Consider the following 23,735-nt stretch of genomic DNA (forward strand, 5'->3'; position numbering starts at 1 on the left):
AAAGTTGCATCCTTGTTGCACCCTGCAGAATAAATAAAAAAACACAGCCCCCAGCCGAGGTACGAAACTTCCTCCCCAGTCATGCTCTATTGGAAATTGGAGGGGAGGAAGTGTAGTCTCGGTTTGAGGCAGCGTGCTTTCCTAAACTGCTTACAGTAAATTTATATTTTGTATGAGCAATTATTTCTTGCTAATATGAAAGTTAAGTTCCAAATGTTTCCAAAACTGTATCGCTTGCGAGGTGTATTTGCGTTTAGACAGAGCATTTTGGCAGCTTCGGAGCGTCTGGGCATTTCTCTCACAAGGCTAAAGAGGATGTCTAATGGCTCAATGTAATTGGAGTCATGAATAAGGGATAATCAATAGCATCATGATAGAACAAAATGGCTGCTTGCAGCTCCAATGAATTTGCCTTTATTGAGTGTATGGATATTAGTATTGACACACATTTGGTTGAAATTAATACTATTTGATCTATTTGAGTATTTATGACCGTGTTAGAAGGTAATTGAATTTAATTATTGAAGTTTTTAATGTAATTTCTGAAAACAACGCAGTTTTAGGACAAATCTATTTCCTGAAACGCTTAGCTCCGCCTCTCTTCTTTACATTGATGGAAGCCAATCACAGTGCAGATTTTAAAGCGGAAATGACGCAAAACTTTGTTTCGACCAATGTAATTTGCTGAAAGAGGTAAACGTCTGTCTCCTTCATGCGGATTAATATGCCTCCAATGGGGAACATGTAGCCCGCGAATAATTTTTGTGTGTTCTTGTTTATTAGCGTTCTGTTTTCGTATTGGAAAGGGTAAGTATTTACCTGTAATAGTTTATGGTCTACTTTTAGTTTAAGTGTGTCACAAATAATCATTTTTTTTTGCCGTAAATATATCTAATATGCACACTAAACGTCGCAGTGGAACGGCATCAATAGCGTAGCCTACGGTTGTGAGTCTCAGTAGTAACATGTCTTTCCCCCAAAGTGTGTGTGTGTGTGTGTGTGGGGGGGATCATGTCTTCTGCAATATATGTGTATAACTTGTATGACTCAAGGAACGAACGGCTGTTTATTGCAGACATGCACCTCAAATCTGTCATGCATGCAGAGAACTATTTCCCCCCGCCCCTTTCGTAAATTTCCTAGTGGTTGCCAGGGACATTTTGCGAGAATTTCTATCACAATGAACCAGAGAAGAATAATAGATGAACTCAATTATGTATATATATATATTTATTTATTTATTTTGCCTAAATAAGTTATCAGAGAAGCAATGTTTTCATTCAATACTTTACTTTAATATTTTGTTTATATGTTTAGAAATTCAATTTCATAAGATTATTTAAAGCCTGGACAGATTTTCTACAATGCTGAACCCAAGTCTCTGAGTCACATTGTCATCATTCAATCAATAGGCTATTTTTAAAATACTGTAGATTACAATATAATAAATGTGTGAAATAAATTAACTTTATAGTTTCATACAAGTTACACAAACACGTGACAGTTATAAAACATTGATATTTACTCAAGCGACAATGGCCTTTTTTAATGTACTGTATGGTGTTCTGACACTGTTCATAGTGCTCAAGCGATAGACCTACACTTATGAGTGTACACTTACTAGACATTTTAATTATTCAGTGTGTCTTAGTTGTTCATTAGACATATTTGATCCGTTCAGCAAAATGGACGGCGATTTATTCATGGAGTGTGAGGAGGAGGAGCTGGAGCCATGGCAACAGATGTATGACGACGTGGAGGAGGAATTGGAATTCATAGAGGGCGACATTGACAACGGTGAGCATGCCCATTGGCCAACTATTGCCACGGAGACAGACTGGCACATCCTCTTGACTGTCATCTTGGTGACTGACTGACCACTGCGGCCCTTGTCATGGTCTGAACATGTATGAATGGTCAATGACCCAGTCATATAGGCTGTTAGCATAAGACGTGTCAAACTCGTTCCATGGAGGGCCGAGTGTCTGCAGGTTTTCTCTCCTCCCTTGTACTTGATTGATGAATTAAGGTCAGTAATTAGTAAGGAACACCCCTCATCCGGTTGTCTAGATCTTCACTGAAAGGAAAAACCAAAAACAAGCAGACACTAGGCCCTGCATGGAATGAGTTTGACACCCCTGGCATAAGACTATGCTGTGAAATACAATCAAAGTTTATTTGTTCTGTGCACAGGATACAACAGGCCTAAATAGTACAGTGAAAAGCTTACTTGCAAGCTCTTCCTCAACAATGGAATATTCAATATCAAAGGTAAAGAAGTAAAAAATCCAGAATAGAAATGGAAAAAAAGGTCAGATAAAATAAAAACACAGGAGAATGTACGCTAATTCTCATGTAGTTCAACTGTACCTTGCTGTTTATGCCGTTGTGTGTTTCCTGCAGTCTGTGAAACCTCCTTTTCCTCCACGACATCCCGAGAGACTCCGGTTCCCAGCATACCCTCCCTCACTCACTCAGCTGCACAGCGTGTCCCGGCAACGGTTTCCAACACAGGCCAGTCCTCCTCCTCTGTCTTGCAACGCACCACTATAGCACATGAGTTGATGTTTTGGGGGAAGGCTGGTGTCTCAAACACACACTGCCGAAAGGCTAAAACAGCCGTCGTTACTTTCAGAAACACAGGAAATGCTCAGTAATGGATTTTGATTATTTGATTGTACAGGAGTATTTATAAATGCGTTATACACCTCGGAGTCAGAAACTAAAGAGAATGCAACACTGATTATAATATGCAGTAGGCCTACACTTAGAACCGCGGGGCGAAGCAGTTGTAGAAGACATGAGTCTGGCTCATGGTCTCGTGATGAGGTAGCACCTGCCTGCGACTTCAAAATCAGTGTCACCCTCACCAAAGGGGGAATGTCCTCTTGGTCTAACGGTCAAGACATTGGTTTCTCCCTTGGTAGACACAGGGTTCAGATCCCACCCGTGACACTAACCACTAGGTTGTCCCCCTTCCTCTGTGTCCCTCAGCTCCTGTGTCGTCATCAGTGTTATCTCAATTTATGGTCCCCACGGGGGTCCCTGGTATGCCCTCTCTGGTGCCATCGGGCATGGTCCAGGGACAACAGCTGATCCAGATCCAAACCCCTACAGGTCTGAGCACCATGCTACTGCCCACAGCTGTTAACCCTGGTGCCGGCCCTGCCAATGCCCAGCAGATCTACTTCACCCAGGTACGGACTGCATCAGTGCTCACGGATCTTCTCTGGCCTGCTTCGGTTCAGTTCAGCAAGGGGGAATGCATTTAAGAATGTATTTAACTTCAACTCATTATTACATCTCACAGGGTTTCCCGGTCCGAAATGTGAGGCCTGGGCAGAACCCTATGGGGATAGTTCTGAATTTACAACAAGGGCAGATGATTCGACCCATCACTCTACTCTCTGGTAATTGTATCTCTTACTTCTTTATCCAATGCTGTTTTCACAGCTCTACAACAGACAGGTCCCGCAACATACTGGGGTCCCAAACACTCATTTTTGAAAAGTCTCCAGGAAGCAAGTTATTGACAGCAGCCATTTTGGACAACATAGTGTATAGTAACACCATTTTGTTAACAGCCCCCTCTCTCCTATGGTAGGACCTGGAGGGCAGTTCTTTGCTCCGTCTATGGGGATGCCTCAGGTTGTGAGCCAGCCTGCACAGATTAGGCCCACTGCTGGCCCTAGTGGTGTTTTACGGCAGGCAGCGCCCGGCACCTTTGCCACTATGCAAATCCCTGCCACCCTCACCATCCGCGGGGCCAGTCATGCCCCCCTCACAACCACAGCTAGCACCATGGGCAACCGGCCCACCCTACTCAACCCTTCCTCACAGCCTCAGATTTGTAAGTTCTTATTTTATGGGTGGATCTCAATAGTCTAAATTCAATAAAGTACAGCTTTTGTATCTATTGTGAAATCTGTTGAACTTATCATGACCAACTCATGAGTTGTGTTCCTCTGCTTTTCTTTGTGCTATAGTGAAATGGAACCAAGTCCCAGTCGCTCTCCAATCGCAGCTACTGCAGATCGTCAAGAGCAACAGCCAGGCCAATGTACCCGTGGCCACGCCCCTGACACAGGGCAACACCAAAGGTACAGTAAATACACCCATATCAGAACTATTGCTCATTATCATATGCACTCGCTGGTTCTAAGTGTAAAAATGTTTCCCTGTTCCGTTTGTTTTACAGTTGATCAGGCGCTGAAAATATGCCCCCGATGTGGAGCCCAATTCAAAATGCAAGAAGCACTTCAAGGACATATGTGTGTAAGAAGCTTTATCATATGCACCTTAGAACATCCCAAATATTAAACCATGAACCACAGGTATGATGAGCATGATGGCAATTTAAACTGCATTGAATTCCTCCCTCACAGTTCTGCTGTCCAGAACTGGTCAATACTGCAGGGCCTTCCAGCAGCAGTGGCACTCAGAACCCCCTGCCAGAGCGGGCCCCCAGCTCCAATCCAGACCCTCCGCCTAAGGTGGTTATGCTAGTGGATGATTTCTACTATGGCCGCTTCGCGGGCCAACAGTCCCTGGTCGACAGCCAGCCCACCAAGCTGAACTACTCCTTCAAATGTGTCATCTGCCCCAAGAGGTCCAATAGCAACATTAGGTGAGAATGAGGTCAGCTGCTCCACACACACACACACACACACACACACACAGTATGTACACATACAGGCTGACCATAAATTGATTTGAAATGACAACATTTAGGGGCAGAGGTATCAACCAGATGTTTGCATGTGATACATTGCCACAAAGGTATCTGGACCACTTATTCAAGTGTTAGAACTATGCAAATGCAAATCTCAATTGATGGAAGGATGTTAACTGTGTTTGCGTGTGTGTGTGTACGTGCTCGGCAGGCTGATGGACCACATGAAGCAGCACCCAGAGATGACTAAATGGGTGGACCAACTGACCTCCTGCCAGCACTGCTTCCGCCAGTTCTCTACCAGCGCCCAGCTCCAGCACCATGTGGAGAATGCCCACGGGCCCACTCAGTCTTCCAGTACGCCCTCACATATGACAATACTTACATATTAATCTGTTGTTAAATATGCATCCTGTGACATTTTTGAAAATCATGTTTTCTCTATTGACCGTGCAGCTTGTTGCAAGATCTGTGAGTGGGCGTTTGAGAGTGAGCCTGTGTTCCTGCATCACATGAAGAACACCCACAAACCAGGAGAGATGCCCTATATTTGCCAGGTTGGTGACCTTTCACCTCCAGTTGAACATGATAGAATAAATGCTGCCCACCTTCCCATTTACTCTCAGAACCACACCTTCCTGAAATCCCATCCCTTCTTTTCAAGGTGTGTCAGTACCGATCTTCTTTCTTTTCGGATGTGTACAACCACTTCTGTACCAGTCATGCAAAGACATGCAACCAGCTGTGTGTTTACTGCCTGAAGGTGTTCAAGAGCCCCAACTCCTACCAGCAGCACTACATACGACACCAGGTAGAGAAACAACCCAGGAGCATTACATTTTACATTTACGTCATTTAGCAGACGCTCTTATCCAGAGCAAAAAAGTATTTATGGCCTGGTTTCCCGCGCTCATATTAAACCTAGTCTTGGATTAAACACCAATCTCAATAGAGAATCTTCATTGTAAGTGTGTTTTTAGTCCAGGACTAGGTTAAATCTGGGTCTGGGAAACGATCCCGTATGTTTTATAAAGGCAGTGGTACTGCAAAGTAGGCGTTGCAAGAAAAATTGTTTTGTAAACTCTTGTACAAAGGAAAAAAGAGATCAGCAGTTTCTTCTGCAATTTATGTATAACGCTGAAACACTGAACCCAACTCTTGATTTTTCAGGCCAGTAGAGCGAGTCACTGCAACAAGTGCCGTTTGCAGTTCCTCTCCGCCACGGACAGGATGGAGCACAAAACCCACAGCCACAGGACCTTCCGCAAGCCCAAGCAGCTGGAGGGGCTCCAACCTGGGACTAAAGTGAGTTGATGAACAGCTTCATTTCACTGATTAGTCCTTCTCCTAGTTGTGCCACACTCTTAGTAGAAAAGGTGCTATCTAGAACCTAAAAGGGTTATTCTGCTGTTCCCATAGGAGAACCCTTTGAAGAACCCTTTTTGGTTCTGGGGTAGAACCCTTTTGGGTTCCATGTAGAACCCTTACAGAGGGTTCTACATGGAACCCAAAAGAAGGGTTCTACATGGAACCCAAAAGTGTTTTCCTATGGGGACAGCCGAAGAACCCTTTTGGACCCCTTTTTTCTAAGAGTGTAGAGATTCAGGCAATTCACTTGTTGGACAGAACAACAGTTAACCAAAAAGCAATGCATGTCCTAGATCAAGAAGGAGTTATATTAGTGTAGGTATAATATTCATTGGTAGAATGGGGTTAAACACAGTGTTGTATTCTTGTCTGTGTACTTAGGTGACCATCAGGGCATATGCCCACCACAAGGGACAGTTGCCCAAGAATGTACCTGTGGACTATAAGACGACAGGCCCCACTCCTCAGGCGGGCCAGACCTACACTAACAGCAACATACAACACAAACCTCATCAGTCCAAACCACCTCCACAAACAACCAAAACCACCATGAGGAAATCCATCAAGCAGTTGGACCTGCTCACCAAGTTTCAGAAACGGAGGTGAATAATAGTCATATTGTTGTGCATTTCTTCTCCATGGAGCTACTACAAATCCCAGGAGGACATTCAGTCTTCTATCTTTAATCTCAGACTTAGTTTTTGATTGAGCTATATGATAGTAGGGCTACCTTGCCCTCTGATAGCATGTATAAACATAATCATCATTTGGTGGGTGTTTTATATTTGTTATTTTTCACACATGTACAAGTGTGTACTAATACGCGTGTGTGTGAATTGGAAATACTTTTTTTTGCATATCCCAACTCTCTCTGAGACACCCTCGGAGAGTGGGGTCACTGCCAGGGTGATCATATAAACGCATATATTGTGGCTGAAGTGTCTGACCTCTGTTTGACCTCCTCTACAGTGTGTCGCTAGTCAAGCAGCGGTGCATGGAGTGCAGCTCAGACGTACCCAGCTTCCCCGACCACTACCCCACCTTCGTCCACTGTGCCGTGTGTCCCTACAGCACCTGCTGCTCGCGCTCCTACGCAGACCACATGATCACGTGAGTCAAGTTTCATTATCGATATAGATCATGTTTTATTAGCCAAAGAAACAATAGTTCATTCATTGATCATAGATGACTTGGAAGGTTTGATAGCGGTTCATTTCTCTTGTTGCAGAAATCATGCACCACGTATGAAAACCAACCACGTACCCCTGCACAAGCGGCCACCCCCTTGGTAATGGACACTGTTTCCCGCTGTGTTGTGTTTTTGATATTTTTTGCTTGCCAGTTACTAGGGACACTTGCCAACCTTCTCTCCCTCTGTCCCACACAGCTATTTGAAGCTGCTGTGTGAGGTCTGTGACTTCAGCTCTCAGACGGGTGACCTTATGGCCAAGCACCTGGCCCAGTACCCAAGTCACGGCTCCAGCACCTGTACACCAAACGGTGGGTGTCGTCAAGCTCCCCACAGAACTCCAAACAGATAGCCTTTGCATGTATATGTCAGTTTTACCATGGAAGGGGAGAGATGTGGTCCTCTGTAGCTCAATTGGTAGAGCATTCCGCTTGTAATGCCAGGGTAGTGGGTTCGATCCCCATGACCACCCATACGTAAAAAGGTATGCGCACATGACTGTAAGTCGCTTTGGATAAAAGCGTCTGCTAAATGGCTTATTATTATTATTATTATTAGATGCTTTATATTTGCAGTCTAGAAAAGGTTTTGAAACTGCTATAGCATTAATCTTATTCATTAAACATACTATAACGTGTAACCAGGATGGCAACACTAATAAAAAAGAGTACCATGATTTGAAAAAGATATCTAGTTGTGGTGGGTTGGTGTCCTTATCTTAAAAAATATATCTAGTTGTGGTGGGTTGGTGTCCTTATCTTAAAAAATATATCTAGTTGTGGTGGGTTGGTGTCCTTATCTTTAAAAATATATCTAGTTGTGGTGGGCTGGTGTCCTTATCTTTAAAAAGATACCTAGTTGTGGTGGGTTGGTGTCCTTATCTTTAAAAAGATATCTAGTTGTGGTGGGTTGGTGTCCTTATCTTTAAAAAGATATCTAGTGGTGGGTTGGTGTCCTTATCTTTTTCTGTTTGCTTCGTTGTTTAACTTGGCCTGATGCCAACTGTTTTGTTGCACAGGTTGAGCTTATCTCCACTTGTGAACACTGAGAGACATGGTGCACACCAGATCTTGTACAGTGAGAGACATGGTGCACACCAGATCTTGTACAGTGAGAGACATGGTGCACACCAGATCTTGTACAGTGAGAGATATGGTGCACACCAGATCTTGTACAGTGAGAAACATGGTGCACACCAGATCTTGTACAGTGAGAGACATGGTTCACACCAGATCTTGTACAGTGAGAGACATGGTGCACACCAGATCTTGTACAGTGAGAGACATGGTTCACACCAGATCTTGTACAGTGAGAGACATGGTGCACACCAGATCTTGTACAGTGAGAGACATGGTTCACACCAGATCTTGTACAGTGAGAGACATGGTGCACACCAGATCTTGTACAGTGAGAGACATGGTGCACACCAGATCTTGTACAGTGAGAGACATGGTGCACACCAGATCTTGTACAGTGAGAGACATGGTTCACACCAGATCTTGTACAGTGAGAGACATGGTGCACACCAGATCTTGTACAGTGAGAGACATGGTTCACACCAGATCTTGTACAGTGAGAGACATGGTGCACACCAGATCTTGTACAGTGAGAGACATGGTTCACACCAGATCTTGTACAGTGAGAGACATGGTTCACACCAGATCTTGTACAGTGAGAGACATGGTGCACACCAGATCTTGTACAGTGAGATACATGGTGCACACTAGATCTTGTACAGTGCCCATAAAATCCCCTCATATAGGACACCAGAGGGGCCCTTCTCTCATAAATATTTGTACATCTATATTGGTTAGGTCAAAGCCTTATGTTCTGGTCATGTGGTCGCACAAAAACTATTGGCCCTACCTAATGTAAAACTATTTTTACAAACTTGTAACACTAATACAATTGAAATTGTGAGGGAGTATAGGCCTGTGTGTGTTTGTCTACAGAAAGTAATGTGGCAAAAGATTACCCACACAATACCCCTTCTCTTCATTAATGAGGTAAAACAACGCTACATGGCCACCGCATCCCATGTTGCTAGTTCACACATAGCAGGGATCATCAACTAGATTCAACCACGTGACGATTTTATTTAATTTTTTCTTGAGGGGATGGTCAGGGGTCCGAAACATAATTACAAATAATTTGTAGACTGCAAATTGACCTCAAGAAGCCCAAACGGATATAATATTTGACTAAAACATAATCATTTCAAACCTTGCTTGCATTTGTATACGATCACATATCTCTTTATAATGCGTGGGAATACAGGCCAAATTCGGCCTGCGGGCCGCCAGTTGGGGAACCCTGCGCTACAGGAACTGGCAAACAGATTTTTGTACATCAAGACACACTCCAAAGCATGTTTTGTGCCAAAGTAAATAGGAAAATGTGTGGAGTCCAAAAATGACCCAAGTGCAGAGGAGGAATGTCTTACCAAGGAGACAGTCTGCATACCAATCTGTTTTCTTCTGCCATTTATGTTGTCTTCAGACTACTGGCCAATTGAAGGGGTTATATTTTCCCCTGTTCTCTTTCTATCCACATGGTGTCGTAAAAGTGGACTAGCGCTGACATAAGAAATGGCCCATGGTGTTATAAAAGAAAAGTTGTGTCAACTTGGCTCTGTGGAGCAGAAAACTAACTGTTGTTCCTGTGATTCCCCTCCCTCCCTCACAGAGTCTCTGGAGTCTGACATTGAGTTCTGCCAAGAGGAGGACAAATCAGGAGAGGATGTAGATGTGGTGAGGTCTGAATGGGCATTAATGGAGAACTGGAGAGAACCTCTGCTGAGAGGCACCGACTGCCCCATCGCAACCATCCTCGACTTCACAGAGAGCTGCGGTCCTCGCCAGTCCTTAAACAAAAACAGCGACGCTGTCGACTACTTCAACCTGCTCTTCCCGTACTCGCTCATGGAGCTCATCGCCAGCGAGACCAACGCCAAGGCCAAGACCTGCCAGTTTCTTGGGCAGAGCGACCCGGACTGGGTCCCTGTCACCGCTCACGAGATCAAGGGCTTCATTGGTCTCAGTATACTCATGGGCCTTCAGAGCCTCCCAGAGCCTGCCAACTACTGGTCCTGGCAGCACTACGACAACTGCCACACCTTCTTCAGGGCCATGTCCATCAAGCGCTTCCAGCAGATCTCCACCAACATCCGGATGGGTAGTCTACTCACCTCCATGGAGGAGGAGGGAGAGGGCAGTGGCAGCGACAGGCTGCGTCTCTTCAGACCTATGCTGAACATCCTTGGCGACTCCATGTGGGAAGCCTACAAACCCAACCGGTGCCTGGCCATCGACCGGGCCCTGCTGCCCAGCCTGGAAACGGAGGCCGGCCAAGCAAAAGGGAACCCCAAGGCCCAACCAGGGGTGTGGCTGCTGTGTGACTCCAAGTCGGGCTACTGCCACCGACTGCTCATCCACATGGGGAGGGAGAAGGAGAAGGAGCTGGGGTTCAGTGTAGTGCTCCCCTTAGTGGAGGGACTCCAGGAGAAACACCACCAGCTCTTCCTGGGTAGCTCACTGGCCTCTGCCCCCCTCATGCAGAAGCTCTTGGACCAGGGCATTTACACCTCCAGCTCCTTTCCTCCACCAAGCCCCATCCTCCCCAGGGAGCTGTGGGAGCAGGGTCAGCTGGAGAAGCCTGGGGACTTCCTGCAGAGGCAGTTGGGCCCCCTTCTGGCCACCCGCTGGAAAGACACCAAGGAGATGGGCTGCCTGTCCACCAACGCTGAGCCGGGGCAGCCAGACACAGTGTGGAGGAAGTCTCAAACTAAAGTGGGCGAACTCAGCCCCATCGAGCGTCCCTTAGCCTTCCGACTTCTGCAGGAGAACATGCGAGGCGTCGACATCTGCAAACAGCTGCTGGCCTGCAACCCGCTAGGAGGGCTGCCACTAGACAAGCACTGGCGCAGTCTCTTCTGGTTCCTGGTCAACCTGAGCATAGTCAATGCCTTCATAGTGCTGCGGGAGAGCCGCAAAGAGAACCCTCCATCGTGGGTGCAGGGCGGGCTCTTTACCCAGGCAAACTTTCGCAAGCGCTTAGGGCACCAGCTGGCCAAGTGCGCAGAAAGACAAGCACGCATCCACTCTGAGACTAAGGAGGGACCAGCGGGCGTGCGAGAGGTTGCACTGCAAGGCAATCCAAATAAACTAAGGCACAGATTGGTTAAACTCACCGCCAAGACCAAGAGATGCAAGAACTGCAATCTGAAGAACCTGCGCCATGAGAGCGTGTTTGGATGCATCGTTTGCAAAGCCAACCTGTGCAAGCAGCCCAGCTGCTTCTGGGAGTATCATGGCTTCTCACCCCACCACTTGGGTCAATCATTTATGTGATGCTTTGTAGATGCACACACAAGAATATGATACCAAAACACATATATAATCAATCCCAAGACTAGCTTAATCTCCATGAGTATACAAGGGTCAAAAACATTGTCTGTGACTGCTTGACAGTGAAAGTGTAAAGGTGATGGATGATATTACTAATACATTACGGTAGGGAAAACAAAGTCAACATAGTTCAACCTGAAACAGAAATGTTTATGTTGTAACACATTTAGCTGCATGCTCTTTCTCTTCAAATCTAAACTCTTATCCTCTTTTTTTACAGGCTCCCCTAATGTTGGATTCATCATGGAGGACATGAGGTACTTTACGAGACGCACTCCAGCCGTTTCACCCTGGTTTCACACGATTTACTCCCACAAAATATATTGTGATTTAATTTAGATGTTTTATCTGTCATGCCTCAAGTACCACTCATCTTTCTTTCCTGCTTTGTCTTTCTGCAGAAACACCACGGGAGCAGACCGCTTTGACGACAGCAGCGAGTGGGGTCCCTTAGGGCCGGAGAGTGACCTGGACGAGGCAATGGCCCCAGTGGAGGACATGGGCTCAGACACAGACGATGAAGAAATGGAGGTTGAAGGTCTTGATAAGGACGTTGATGAAGTTTTTCATGAAGGGGAGTCTAAACAGCAGCCTGCCGCATCTGATCCTCCCGTCACCCCTCCGACAGTACGTCCGGTGGTAAAAGAACGAGAGGACACCCTCTCTGTGCGTCTACTGAGGATAGTGCTGTTCGCCCTCTGCTGCGGGGAACGCCAAGCTGCCAAGCAGCTATCCACCCAGTCCAATCTCATCCGGGCCTGGCTGAAGGATAAGAAGAAGCAGCTGGAGCGTGATGGCCGGGGACCCGGCAAGGGAGAGGCGGTGGAGCGCATGGTGGAGTGGGTCATGGCCCAGCGAGAGCAGCAGCTACCGCTCAATGAGAAGAACCTTTTTCAGAGGGCTTCTGAGATCCACAGCCAGGACGGCCACAGCAGCGCCTTCCGCATCTCTTACGACTGGGCTGTGAGCTTCATGCTGCAGCATAGCCTTGGCTGGCAGGCTGTTGGGCGGACCGCCACGGTCAGCCGGCGCTTGCCACGCTCCATGGAGGACAACGCAAACTCCTTCACCAAGTTCACCCGCAAGCACATCCAGGCCCACGATCTCCCCCACACAGGCATAGCTGCCATGGACGAGCTGTCTGTCTTTGTAGACATTGAGGCACTTGCGGATCCAGCCAAAGTGGACAAAGAAGGGGCTCTCCAGCTGGTGGGAACCAGGGAACCTCTGGTCACCATCTATCTGTCAGCGCTGGCCGATGGCACCATGCTACGCACCCTGGTTCTAATCAAGGGGCAGCTCCCCGAGATGCAGGGCACAGGCCTGCCCAACTCTGTCCTGCTGGAGGCCAAGGTGGAGGGATTCACCAGGGACGAGGAGTTGGCACTGTGGGAGTCTCTGGTGTGGCGTCAACACATGCTGGACCAGAGCAGGAGTACCAAAGGCATGCTGATCCTGGACGGTCACCGCGGACACCTGTCTAAGGACTTCCTGACCACCCTTGGTGCCACTGGCACCCTTCCGGCTGTGGTCCCCGCCGGCTGCACCTGTCGCCTCCAGCCCCTGGAGATGTGCCTGCGGCCCGTTCTGCAGAGTTTCCTGCTGGCCCGCTGGGCCCGGCTGGCTGCAGAGGGCGGGGCAGCAGGGGCCAGACACAAAGACCTGGTGCAACTGCTAGTTGCCTGGCTAGTGGAGGCCTTGTCCTACTTAGAGGAACAGCCTGATCTGCTGCGACAGTCCTTCCACCTTACTGACTTGGTCCCTGGGCAGCGGGACCAGAAAATGACCAAGACTCTGGCAGAGACCCAGTCAGAGCTAATGAGTACTCTCAGAGAGGCCCTGCTAGGTCCTGAGGTTCTGGAGCCGGAGTCACCAGCAGAGCTCGAGCAGGAAGACAGCAGGGGCACAGAGGACATGGAGGCTGGAGAAGAGAGGGTAGATGAGGAGCAAGATGCTGGAGAAGAGAGGGTAGATGAGGAGCAAGAGGTTAAAGAAGGGAAGGTAGATGAGGAGCAAGAGGCTGGAGAAGAGAGGGTAGATGAGGAGCAAGAGGTTAAAGAAGGGAAGGTAGATGAGGAGCAAGAGGTTGGAGAAGAGAGGGTAGATGAGGAGCAGGAAAGTGGAGATGAAAAGGTAGATGAGAATCACAAGGCAGCTATAGAAATGGACACAACAAAGGATAACATCTTGGAAAAGGGAGAGGAAGAGATGGAGCCGCTGCCAGAGAGCCAGGAGACTGGAGGGTCCCATGAGGAGGTCTCCCCCTCTTAGTCCTTCCCTTTCACAAACTCTGAGTAGAATACTGCTCTTCGGTCCTACACAAGAACATCTGCCGTGTTGCCTTAGGCCACACCGCCTGTGGGTCTTCCCTGCAAATGGCCACAGAAGATTACAGTGCATACTGTTACAGTACAATCGGTCAACCTTTTTAACCTTTTTTATGTAATCAGTGTGGGGAAACTGAGTGGGGATCCCTTGTTGGACTTGACAGGTTCTATGTTTTGCTTTAATGAACACTATAAGACACACAACAGACTGGATCCAAACTCCATGAACCATAAGGCATGTTCTTGCGGTGGAAGTTGTTGTAGTGGTAGAAATCAAGGCCTAAACTGATCATCAACTGAACACAAAACATTTTAAGGTGCTATACTGTTCTTTCATTCAGTTTGATGATATTTACTATGCCATGTTTAGTATTTTCTAAAAATGCAATGCCTTTGACAGATTGGTGTTGGTTTACACATTTCCCCCCAACTTTTGCTTCCTTATTGCACTCAAATGACTTTAAATATGTTCTTTGCTTACCTTGAAAGTAGCCTAATCTATGGGCGAGAGAGACTCCGCCATATTGCTAGAAGGCTAGTGATGACTAGGCCCACAGCTATACAGAGTATTCTATTTCTCTTAATAAGGACTTTTAAGACAAATACCACGTTCTCTTATCTGTGTCTCAGTCAATAGATTGTAGTACTGAGGAAGGATTGGTAAGCTTGAGAAATGGCGGAAATGTTGAGTTCCTTAGGGAGTTACATAATATCTAATGCATTTTGCAGATGTCCAATATGTTCTTTAACAATTATCTGAACTGTACCTCATTTGTCACAGACACACAAATATTACATTCATTTCATCCTTTCCTTTTCTGATTTGTGTTTGGTCTTCTCAAAACTTCCAAAGACACATGGGGGATATTGAAATGGTGACAACTTCATTCCTGAAGTTTTTGAATCTCTTGGAAGAAAAACATTTCCTAATTAAATGTGTAGGCGTTAGAGGCACAATCTGTGATATTTCCTGCCGCTCAAAGGTCATTTTGATTATTGATATAGCCTACCCTTTCAATTCTTGAAAAATATAACTTAAAGATGTCTTATGGGCTTAGTACAATTATCTACTGTCATATCATAGGCCTAATTCACAATATATGGTTGTAATACTCTATTGTTTATGTTTTGTCATTTGAGTCTTTAATGTATATCTTCAAAATATGATTAAAAAAGCTAAATCAATTTTATGGATTAAGTCCTTAAATCCATAGCTGCGTCTCATTTGAAATAGGTTGTTTTTCGTGCGGACTGAAACACAATATTGTTAAAACTCCAGATTGTGGCATTAATCTAAACTCACGTTCCCCCATATTGAGTTGCGCAAGAGATGACCCCTTGCCACAGTTTAAGTAGGATCAATAGCACGACTTTAATAGACCGTATATCTAATCAGTATGGACCAAAGTAAATAAACGGTCAAATAAATTAAACAAAAATGCATATTCCTTACGTTTAAATGTTTTTCTTTTATATTGTATTGAATGCAGAACATGTTACCTTGCTTTGCGCCAGAAACGTGTCGGATAATATTTGAAGGCAACAACATTTTACTTCACGCACTTGAAACCGGTTGTAGAAAGTATTATCAAACCATGACAGAGGGCAGGACTATCGCACTGGGGTATCTCTTCGTTCATATATTAATGGCAAATGTCGTTTTGCATCGCCCTGTACCCCGGTTGGGCGGGGTTTACATATTTTAGATTAAACCATTGGTCGCAAAATGAAATCTCCTCCGCCTGGGCACCGGGTCATGCAAAACCGCACTCAATAGTTATTTCTACGTGCAACGCTATGTTGCCAAAAACACTCCCCTTTCCTCCCTCGGGCCATTTATCCTACAAAACCTTCCCAGGCATTCCTTCACTATCATACCAGCTGAAGTAACCTATAGAAAGCTCAGATCCCTGTGGACACCTTGGACGAATAAAGTCTGCAAGATGGGTTTGTGCAATCTTCTTGCTTTTTCACTCATTTTCATAACTTTTAGGAAATCTGTCAAACAAACATTTTTGCCAACAATTACGTATACACATGTATATTTGTGCTAGTGTAGGCTATATTGGCACTCGTGCATTGGTTCAAAATGCAGAAGGAATGGATGAAATAGAAGTAACAGCGACATCTCAATTCGATTTAATCATGTAATGTTTCCCTGATTAAGCTGCTTGCTATGTTTTTACCATTGGATACTTCGCCTTTCACACACCATTTTGAATTAATGAATAACCCTGAGTAAAAACAGTGTTCTGCATGGACCTTCACACCTGGTCACACAATTGCATTGGTTTGGTGGTCTAAATCAGTGGTACTGATACTCTGTACTTTGCTATGTTCATCATTGCCTCGATCCTGACTAGTCTACCAGTCCCTGCTGCTGAAAAACATCCCCACAGCAAGATGCTGCCACCACCATGCTTCACCGTAGGGATGGTGCCAGGTTTCCTCCAGACGTGATACTTGGCATTCAGGCCAAAGAGTTCAATCTTGGTTTAATCAGACCAGAGAATCTTGTTTCTCATGGTCTGAGTCTCTTTAGGTGCCTTTTGGCAAACTCCAAGCGGGCTGTCATGTGCCTTTTACTGAGGAGTGGCTTCCGTCTGGTCACTCTACCATAAAGGCCTGATTGGTGGAGTGCTGCAGAGATGGTTGTCCTTCTGGAAGGTTCTCCCATCTCCACAGAGGAACTCTGGAGCTCAGTGAGTGTGACCATCGGGTTCTTGGTCACCTCCCTGACCAAGGTCCTTCTCCCCCGATTGCTCAGTTTGGCTGGGCGGCCAGCTCTAGAAAGAGTCTTGGTGGTTCTAAACTTCTTCCATTTTAAGAATGATGGAGGCCACTGTGTTCTTGGGGACCTTCAATACTGCAGAATTGTTTTGGTACCCTTCCCCAGATCTGTGCCTCGACACAATCCTGTCTCGGAGCTCTACGGACAATTCCTTCGACCTCATGGCTTGGTTTTTGCTCTGACATGCACTGTCAACTGTGGGACCTTTATATAGACCGGTGTGTGCCTTTCCAAATCATGTCCAATCAATTTAATTTACCACAGGTGGACTCCAAGTTGTAGAAACATCTCAAGGATGATCAATGGAAACAGGATGCACCTGAGCTCAATTTCGAGTCTCATAGCAAAGGGTCTGAATACTTATGTAAATAAGGTATTTCTGTTTTTTGATTTGAATTAATTTGCAAAAGTTCTCATCCTCTTTTCACTTTGTCATTATGGGATATTGATGATCCATTTTAGAATAAGGCTGTAATGTAACAAAATGTGGAAAAAGTCAAGGGGTCTGAGAACTTTCTGAATGAACTGTATATAACATTACAGATACATAACATCACAGATTAGTACAGTAAAAGTGTTTTGGGTTGTGTGCATTTACCTATGATTCTGATGGCTGCCAGTAACGGCAACCTTGACAAAGTGAACGAGTGAATGACCTCTTTCACACACTCATTCTGCAACAGTTTTACAACTAAAAAAAGTATGAAAAATGGCTCTCTACAAGACTTACCTGTGGTGAAACTTCTAGGTCATTTTAAACATATTCCTAACATCTGTATGACGAATGCATGTATGACTTATAGGTGTGAAAAGTTTCTGTGGTTATTACCTGCCATAGATGTCCAGCAGTAATAGTAAACACAGAGATTGCTGTGTGTGGCAGTAAAGTTATTTTGAGCGCTCTATGAAAAGGGCACTTGCTGTTTGTGTTTTTCCAGCAACTAAATGCACAGGCTGTGGACCTGGCTACAAAAGCCCTCTGGATGCCATGAAGGGTGAGTGTCATTTTCTGGAAAACACAAGCTCAGCTCACCCCATGTGTTTTAGGAGGGATTGACATTAAGATCTAAATGGCACTTGCCCATCGCACAAGTCGGGAGTATTTTTGGGTTGCCTGAGAGTTTGTCAGTTGCATGAAAATGTTGTTTACACGCACAAATGCCATAAATTGTCTGTCTTTTACTTAAACATTGGGAGGAACCAGACATATCGGTTTTAGGCTACTAGAATTATTTGTAGTTTGATTCATTGCGCTTTGTGTTTTGGTTGTATTCAGTTTTTAAAAAATCACCTCCCCAATGGGGAAACCACAGAGCAGGCTCAACTTACCCGACTGGTCAGTTGACTGGGGAAATAGTGCAACCCTTATGTTACGAACCCCGTGGCTTTAAAAGTCTAGGGTGGATGGAACAGAGACCCGTAACATCATTCATGCAAATTAGAATCATGACATGGAAACAGTGAGAACAAACTACACCGACAATCATAAACTACCGTCAAACACAATATGTTTATTTTGAACACACAGTAAAGGTTTGGGAAAAAGGGCTGAGCAGGACCCAAGAAATGAAACAATAATGTAAAAAAAAAACTAAACTGATCTTGCCTGCTTCAAGAACTGCTAATCTACTGCTAATCATACAAAAATTACAGTGGGTGGTCCGCTCAGGTCTAACTAGTGTTTTTAGACAATTTTCTTCCTACGGGTAATGTATGCCCATGGGCAACTTGCTTAAATCCCCATTTTCCCAGAATAACACAACAAAGTTACCAAACAAAGTAACCAGCAAATGAGTGAGTACACAGGACACCACAGTATCCATACTCACATACGGAAATAGTCTCTTCCAACAAACACAACTGACTGGCTTTTAAAACAATGGTGTAAGTGAAAAAACAGAAACAGGTGGTGCAATACAGAGGAATGTCCACTAATTGGTCCACCTCAGCAATCAGCAGCCAAACGGATGTCGGACAGGTGGGACACCCCAACGACCACCAATCAGGAACATAAAGGACACCTGTGATTAGGGCAGAAGGAGAGGAAAAACACAAAAACACACACAGGATACCTGTATCCGTAACACCTTAATATCAATCCCACTTTGGGGTTTGCGGATGTCATGGTTCTTGCCCTTGTGGTCAGGGAGGAGTGAATGACAGTAGTGCCTCCTGAAACGGGGATCTTGTTTTTGAAGGTCCACGTGAGGAGATTGTGCCCTGCATTTATCGCAACACTGACATCCAGAAACCAGACTACCTTGCCACTGTCGATGTGGACCCCAAGTCTCCCACTTATTGTCAGGTACTTCTGATTTATATCAATCAACCACTGCCTTGCTTTTGATTTTCACACCTGTCTTAGGTTAGTCAGAGTGGTTGGTAGTTGAAACACTGAAGAGTATTATCCATGATGACCTTTGACCATAGGTTGTGGATTAAAGAGTGACCTGGTAATGTCTGTGCCTACAGGTCATCCACAGGCTGCCCATGCCCAACATGAATGACGAGCTACACCACTCTGGTTGGAACGCCTGCAGCAGCTGTTTTGGTGACTCATCCAAGAAGCGCAACCGACTTATCCTGCCCTCGCTCATCTCCTCCCGGGTCTATGTAGTGGACACTGGAACAGACCCCCGTGCTCCACAGATGCACAAGGTAAAGGGTCACCCTTCTACAGCGGGTGATGGGTTACAGTGCTACTACAGTACTTGGTGACCATGTTGCACAGCTAAGGTTATGCAATTTATTTTTAATATTTCACTATCTTATATTTAAGCAATAAGACACAAGGGGGTGTGGTATATGGCCAATACGGACAGATTATGATCAGCAGCATGGGAGATCCATCTGGCAATGGCAAGGGTAGGAGGAGACAACATGCTGCAGCAGGGGGACAGACAGTGTGTTCTGGGAAAAAGAAAGCAGACAACACCTGATGCTTCTTTCCTTGTCCTCAGCCTCATACAATGTAGGCGACCTAGAAACACTTTACTTTGTATCATACAGATCGGGATTAATAACACACTCCTATATTCAAGCAATAATGCCTGAGGGGGTGTGGTGCCTGGATACATCCCTTAGCCGTGGTATATTGGCCATATACCACAAACCCCCAAGGTGCCAAATTGCTATTATAAACGGCTTACAAACGTAATTAGAACAGTACAAATAAATATTTTGTTATACCCGTGGTATACGGTCTGATATACCACGGCTTTCAGCATTCAGGGCTGGAACCACCCAGTTTATAATAAGGGACTAAGAAGGCTCTACAATCCACCATGATAAAGAATACTGGGCGGGGCAAGGGAGTGTGTCATTTAGACAAGTTAATATTGATTTGGATTAGATGACTGATGCAGGATATGTTTCTCTCAGGTGGCTTTATCTTACAGGATGGTGCAACGTTTGAGGTGGTTGGTAACTGGGAGCTGCCTGGTGAGGCGGCACCCTTTGGTTATGACTTCTGGTACCAGCCCCAACACAACGTCATGATGAGCACCGAATGGGGAGTGCCCAAAGCCCTCGCCGACGGCTTCAACCTGGAACATGTCAAAGAAGGTGTGTAAATAGAGGTGATACGTGTGTGTGCATGTGTTTGTGTGCATGCGTGTGTGTGTGTGCATGTGTGTTTGTGTTACACTTGTTGAGTAGACAGAACAAGGTTTCAATGCTGCTGTTGTGTCTGCAGGTCACTATGGATCGAAGATCCACGTGTGGGACTGGACCACTCACAAGCGGCTGCAGTCCCTGGACCTGGGGGAGGAGGGCGCCATTCCTCTGGAGATCCGCTTCCTCCATGATCCTGCCGCCACGGAGGGCTACGTCGGCTGTGCACTCCAAGGAACCGTCTTCCGTTTCTACAGGACACCGGTGAGGAAAAAGTAGAGCGAATAGAATAACATTTATGAACTCTCTTGCTTCCTTGCTGTTGTGTTTGGCAGTGTGTCTTATAAAAAGTTACTGTCTCAACATTGACACGTTATTTTTCTCTGTGCAGAAAGGAGACTGGGCTGCTGAGAAGGTTATTTAGGTCCGCAGTAAGAAAGTGGAGGGATGGGCTTTGCCAGTGATGCCAAGTGAGTGGGTGTGGAAAATGTTGATGGGAGAATACTGCAGATTAGGGATACATTTAACACTTCCAGTGCATGTTTGGGTGTAGCTACCCATTCCATAGTAAAATGTATACCTGAATTTGACGGATGCTGTGTGATCTGTTCATTTCAGGTTTGATCACAGATATTCTGATCTCCCTGGATGACCGCTTCCTATACTTCAGTAAGTGGCTGCACGGAGACATACGACAGTATGACATCAGACAGGAGGAACCCACGTCTGGCTGGCCAGGTGAAATCACAAGTTTACAACATGGCTGATTTTATTATCTTAAACCCACAAAACATTTTTCATGTAGGTACTTACTAAAATGAATCATCTTCATCAGTCTGCCAATGTGATGCATACCTGTGTTAGGGTCAAGCAAGTGGCCTCTAACATTTACATTTTGGTCATCTAGCCCAGGGCTTCCCAAACTTTTTCACTCGGGGCCCCCCTTCCAGCATTCGGGAACATCCCGCACCACGCGTGCATGCACCACGTCTATTTCTATGGGCACAAGCACGGTTCATGACACAAACTGTTCACTCTCACAACTCTCTTGTTGGTGGAGAGAATTTAGCAGGTTTAAAGCGTATTTCCTGCAATTCTACACATTTTGTCATGGGGTGCAAAGACAATTTTGGCACCCCAACATTTTGCCATGTCTAATGTGTATTTGAGTGACAAAAAATTACAACTATCTAGGGGCTAAAAAACCTAAATAAAAAAACGCTAGCTGACATGGGCTAGTTGATCTGGACATTTCTGACAAGGTATAAATAGCTCTCTAAGGTATGCAATGACTAACATGACAAGAGGAAAACTGATGCATTACCCAATTTCGAAATTGCACCTTGTGCATTATCCCCCGCTCCCCCCCTGCCGATCCCTTGCGCCCCTCTAGGGGGTGTGCCCCACAGTTTGGGAACCACTGATCTAGCAGACGCTCTTATCCAGAGCGACTTACATGCAGTTAATTCCACTTAAGGTAGCTAGGGAAAACAGTCTCCTGAAATGATTGAAGTTGTGCACTGACTGTGTTTATGTCTCTCTGTGTATTCAGCTCTTTTTGGGAGGGAGCATCCCAAACGATGGCCCTGTCAAAGTACTGGAGGACCCAGAGAATCAGAGCCAACCACACCCACGCACAATCAAGGTGTGTAAGAATAATAATCTATACCCAAACTCACGCTTCACACACACACTGGCAGAATGTCTGCATAAGGACAAAAGTAGGTGTTTAGGTTGCGTTTGTAAGGTGCAGACACCGACTTGTGTGTACATATGATCCACACCAGGGGAAGAGGATCCCAGGGAGCCCCCAGATGTTGCAGCTCAGTCTGGATGGAAAGAGACTGAGCGTCACCACCTCTCTCTACAGTGGCTGGGACAAGCAGTTCTACCCAGAAATGATCAAGTGAGGACCTGTTTATCTGTCTGAGATTTTTTTTATCGCACGTACTTGTGGTCAATGCACACACAACATGTCAGTAACAGGTTTCAGTTGCAAGCTATCAAAACTGTTATTTGTACGCTTTCACTCAATATCATGGGCTGCTTCAATAAGATATTTTGATTGACTTTTGAACACCCATAGCTAGAAACATGATCATATGGAATACTTGACTCTGTTTCTAATTTGCCCTAGGGAGGGTTCTGTGATGATGCAGATTGACGTGGACACAGCCGATGGTGGCCTCAAGGTGAACGAGAACTTCCTGGTCGACTTTGGGAAAGGGTTACGCAGGAGGCCACAGTTCTCCCCTTCTCATTCCCAACATACTTTACATAAACTTCATGCAACTCATATTAGCTGGGAACAGGTGGGAAAGGAGGCAAACTCTCGAGCCTCATGGCCGATAATGCTGCCTATTCATTCCATGCTGCTTTGCATTAAATGCATTATTGTGCCTTTTGTCATTATCTCATCTATGGACCAAACGTCATCTATTATTCTCTGTTACTTCCAATGCCAATGGTGAAACTGAGGTTTAAAAAAAGTTAACATATGGAATTCATAGACTAACATCTGATGGCGATTTATAGCCTACTTTTTTAAGAATATGAAGACATTCAAATTTGTCAACATTCCTTAATGGCCCGAGTGTGTGTGTGTGTGTGTGTGTTCAGCAGGGTTGAATGAGTCGAGGTATACCAAACCTTTTTTGATATACTATTTCTGGACTATTGTTTTACTCTTAATGTAATAGTAAAATAGATGTTTTATTGTCACATACACCAGATAGGTGTAGTGAAACATGTTGTTTTACAGGGTTAGCCATAGTAGTACAGTGTCCCTGTAGTAAATTAGGGTTAAGTGACATGCTCAAATGCGCATCAACAGATTTTTCACCTTGTCAGCTCAGGTATTGGAACCAGCAACCTTTCAGTTACCAGCCCAACGCTCTAACCGCTAGGCTAACTACCTCTAACCACTAGGCTACCAATTTTGCTACATTAATAATGCTTTGCATAATTATTATGTAGTTCATTTAATTGAAAATTGCACTACATTGATGTTCATTTCCAAGATATGGATGGTTTTAAATAATACATGTCAGCGTTTAATAAATATACTGCATATTCATACTGATTTATAGCCATTGAATGATAATAATTGACCATTGAGTCTCATAGCTACAGTACCGGTCAATAATTTTAGAACACCTACTCATTCAAGGGTTTTTCTTTACTTTTACTATTTTCTACATTGTAGAATAATAGTGAAGACATCAAAACTATGAAATAACACATATGGAATCATGTAGTAACCAAAAAGGTGTTAAACAAATCAAAATATTTTTTATATTTCAGATTCTTCAAATAGCTACACTTTGCCTTGATGACAGCTTTGCACACTCTTGGCATTCTCTCAACCAGC

General features: G+C 45.1%; 1 protein-coding gene and 1 pseudogene across 5 annotated transcripts; both read left to right on the top strand.

The window, feature by feature from the left end:
- Nucleotides 1-692: 692 nt before the first annotated feature.
- On the top strand, nt 693-15,147 carry LOC121543901 (pogo transposable element with ZNF domain). 5 transcript variants are annotated; one of them, XM_045208906.1, is made up of 21 exons: nt 693-807; nt 1,682-1,797; nt 2,404-2,514; nt 2,995-3,197; nt 3,311-3,410; nt 3,605-3,850; nt 3,987-4,100; nt 4,199-4,275; nt 4,386-4,627; nt 4,884-5,029; nt 5,129-5,229; nt 5,337-5,483; nt 5,843-5,977; nt 6,422-6,642; nt 7,010-7,150; nt 7,269-7,328; nt 7,428-7,540; nt 9,915-11,561; nt 11,856-11,892; nt 12,037-13,654; nt 13,721-15,147. In XM_045208906.1, the coding sequence occupies exons 2-21, from the start codon at nt 1,686-1,688 to the stop codon at nt 13,904-13,906; spliced, it is 5,757 nt and encodes a 1,918-aa protein (XP_045064841.1). In that variant the 5' UTR covers nt 693-807; nt 1,682-1,685; the 3' UTR covers nt 13,907-15,147. The 5 variants fall into 5 exon arrangements, with proteins under 5 accessions (XP_045064841.1, XP_045064840.1, XP_045064843.1 ...); XM_045208905.1 differs by having other exon boundaries at nt 694-807; nt 12,037-15,147; XM_045208907.1 differs by lacking the exon at nt 693-807 and adding an exon at nt 2,194-2,271 and having other exon boundaries at nt 1,711-1,797; nt 2,404-3,197; nt 12,037-15,147.
- Nucleotides 15,148-17,741: 2,594 nt separating this feature from the next.
- On the top strand, nt 17,742-23,145 carry LOC123482104 (annotated as a pseudogene).
- The last annotated feature ends 590 nt before the right edge of the window (nt 23,146-23,735 follow it).

This window comes from Coregonus clupeaformis, chromosome 28 (genome assembly GCF_020615455.1).
Source record: "Coregonus clupeaformis isolate EN_2021a chromosome 28, ASM2061545v1, whole genome shotgun sequence".
Taxonomy (NCBI): Eukaryota; Metazoa; Chordata; class Actinopteri; order Salmoniformes; family Salmonidae; genus Coregonus; species Coregonus clupeaformis.